The sequence below is a fragment of the Condylura cristata genome, unplaced genomic scaffold (genome assembly GCF_000260355.1).
Source record: "Condylura cristata isolate star-nosed mole 26May11 unplaced genomic scaffold, ConCri1.0 scaffold00013, whole genome shotgun sequence".
In the NCBI taxonomy this organism is placed as follows: Eukaryota; Metazoa; Chordata; class Mammalia; order Eulipotyphla; family Talpidae; genus Condylura; species Condylura cristata.
Window position 1 is genome coordinate 2,701,521 of NW_004567114.1, and position 2,392 is coordinate 2,703,912.

At 61.4% G+C, this 2,392-nt stretch overlaps 1 protein-coding gene across 1 annotated transcript in view; it reads right to left on the reverse strand.

Moving 5' to 3' along the window:
* Window positions 1–2,392, reverse strand: part of EML1 (echinoderm microtubule associated protein like 1) — an 82,785-nt gene that overhangs the window by 8,744 nt on the left and 71,649 nt on the right. The window contains exon 17 of the mRNA XM_012724381.1: window positions 1,384–1,472. Within this exon, the coding sequence (XP_012579835.1) occupies window positions 1,384–1,472 (89 nt within the window). The remainder of the gene's footprint in view (window positions 1–1,383; window positions 1,473–2,392) is intronic.

Below are 2,392 nucleotides of genomic sequence, written 5' to 3' on the forward strand. Positions count from 1 at the left end.
TGCTCCCCACTCTGTCTCTGGGGAGTCCTCTCACCGCCCCTGCACCTCTGGCCTGTACCCCAGTTTTGTGAGCATAGATAAATACATCTTTAAAAAAAGAAAACAGTGATAAACCAGACTTCATCAAAATTAAAATCTTGCACTTAAAAGACCATATTAAGAAAATGGAAAGATAAACCATACACTGAGAGAAAAAAACTTGAAAATCGTATCGATTGCAACTGAGATGGAAAAATGCACAAAAATATGTAAAAATAAACTATTATAAAATTTTAAAAAATCATATCTGATAAGGAATTTATGTAGAGAAGCTGTAAAGAGTTCTCATAATCAATAGTAAAGTAAGCAACACAACTATCAAACGGGCAGAAACGGACAGAGGTATTTCAGCCAAGCAGATACAGAGGAGCTAAAAGGCACACGGAGACACGGGCAGATGCTTGGGTCTCTGACCGTCGCCAGGGAGGTGCCAGTTCAAGAGCACAGTGCAATCCGCCACACCTGTGCCAGGCTGGCTAATAAAAAAGACAGTAACTGGGGTGGGTGAAGAGCCGCCACCCATCGCTGGTTAAGACTCTGAAACAGTCCAAGCTCCACTGGACTCTGGAAAGCAGGCTGGTGGTTTCATAAAGCCCGAATTCACCGCACAAGCACCCACTCCTAGCCCTGAACCCAAGGGGTGGGGCAGATGCCTGCCACGGACAGGGGCACCGCAGGAGACTCCCAGCTGCCAAGGGCCCGAAACACGCCGTGTCCCCCCTCGCCCCCCATGAACGGACGAACAAAAGGCGGCCGTCCACAGTGGATTCCAGGCGGCGGTGAGACGTGAACAGGCGCCCACACGGCACCGTAACGTCGGCTCAAGAACGGAGCTCCCGGGGAAAGATGCCGCAGGCTGCCGTCCCTCGGCAGTCAGCCAGGCAGTGCAGGGGCTGCCGAGGCTGGGGGTCCGGAGGCTGTTATGGCGGGCAGGGAGGGGGCTCTGGGTGGGGCCACGGAAAGCCCCAAGCTGCATTATGGAGACGCTGTGCAGCTCCAGCCAATTACTGCATATAAATAAGCTGGAAAAAGCTGTTGAAACAGCGCCCATCTTTCTTGATACACACACAGCGATGTCCCCGGAGGGGCGGGGGGTCGGGGGGAAGTGGGGAGGTCCGGGGGAGGCGGAGGGGCTGCTGCAAAATAACCCGGTTCCACCAGCCGACCGGGCTGAGTGGAGCCTTCTTGCAGTTGGGCTAATTGTCTGTGCTCGACATTTTCCATAATAAAAGTTAAACACACGCAGGGAGTGACCCAGAGGAGGGGCCATGGCCGCAGTGACAGGCAAGGACGGGCGCAGCCGGGGGCCTGGGCCGACGCCGGCGGGCGCCAGCCGCTCCCTACCTGGAGAGTAGCGTATGACCGAGAGCTGCTCGCTGCCGTCCGTGTGCACAGTGACCAGGTCCGTCGTCTCGGTGTCCAACACGAACCACCTGTGCGCAGCAGAGGACGAGAGCTGCTTAGTGGGCGCCGGTGGGCTGACGCAGTGAGGCGGCCACCACGAGCCACCTGGGGGCCCCGCGGGCACCGAGTACGCTGGACACACTCCCCCAGTCTCGGCTGAGGACCTTGCACACGGGAAGCCGCGGCGCGTGGCCGCCGGGCCGGGGCTGGCGGGCTCCTCGGTGTCTTGCTTTGTCCCTTGTGTGCGAAAGGAGAGCGGCAGAGCACACGGGCCACCTGCCAGGGCCTCCCTAGGGGAGGCGGGGCGGGCCACGCCGGGCGTCCTCCCGGGCCAGCCGAGGGCAACGGCTCTGACCTCGTGGCTGGCGGGCAGGAGCCGGAGGACAGAGTCACCGAGGGCGAGCGGGGCCGGCTTGGGCTTCACCTCTGAGCAGTTCCTGCAGCTGCAGAGGGGGACGCGGCCCGGCCCCTCGGCAGACTCGGAGGACAGGCCGTGTAGGCGCTTCGCCTCTTGGCACAGGCCAGCCGCTGCTGGGCATGGGGCTGGCGAGGGGCAGCTCTGGCGCGCGGGCAGAGGCTCTGCTCGGTGCTCGGGGGTGCAGGGGCGCTCCCGTGCTCAGGGACAGGAGCGGGGCCTCTGCTGTGGGGTCCACCCAGGTGCTGGCACTGGCACCGCCTGCTCGCCTTCCACCAGGGCCCCACCCGCCCTCGTCGTCAGTGGCTCGGCCCCCCACTGCTCCCCAACATGGGTTCCCGACAGCTCAACGGCCACTCACCTCTCACGGGCTATTTAACTGAGGCCAGAAGATGAGAACCCGAAAGAAGGGCTGACCGGGCTGGGGGTGTGCTGGGGAGGGACCAGAGGGCACTGCCTGGGGCCCCGGCAGCCTTTCGCCCTTCGCCACACAGCATGGACAGGGCAGCGGCTGGGTCCCCCCTCGCCAGGGGC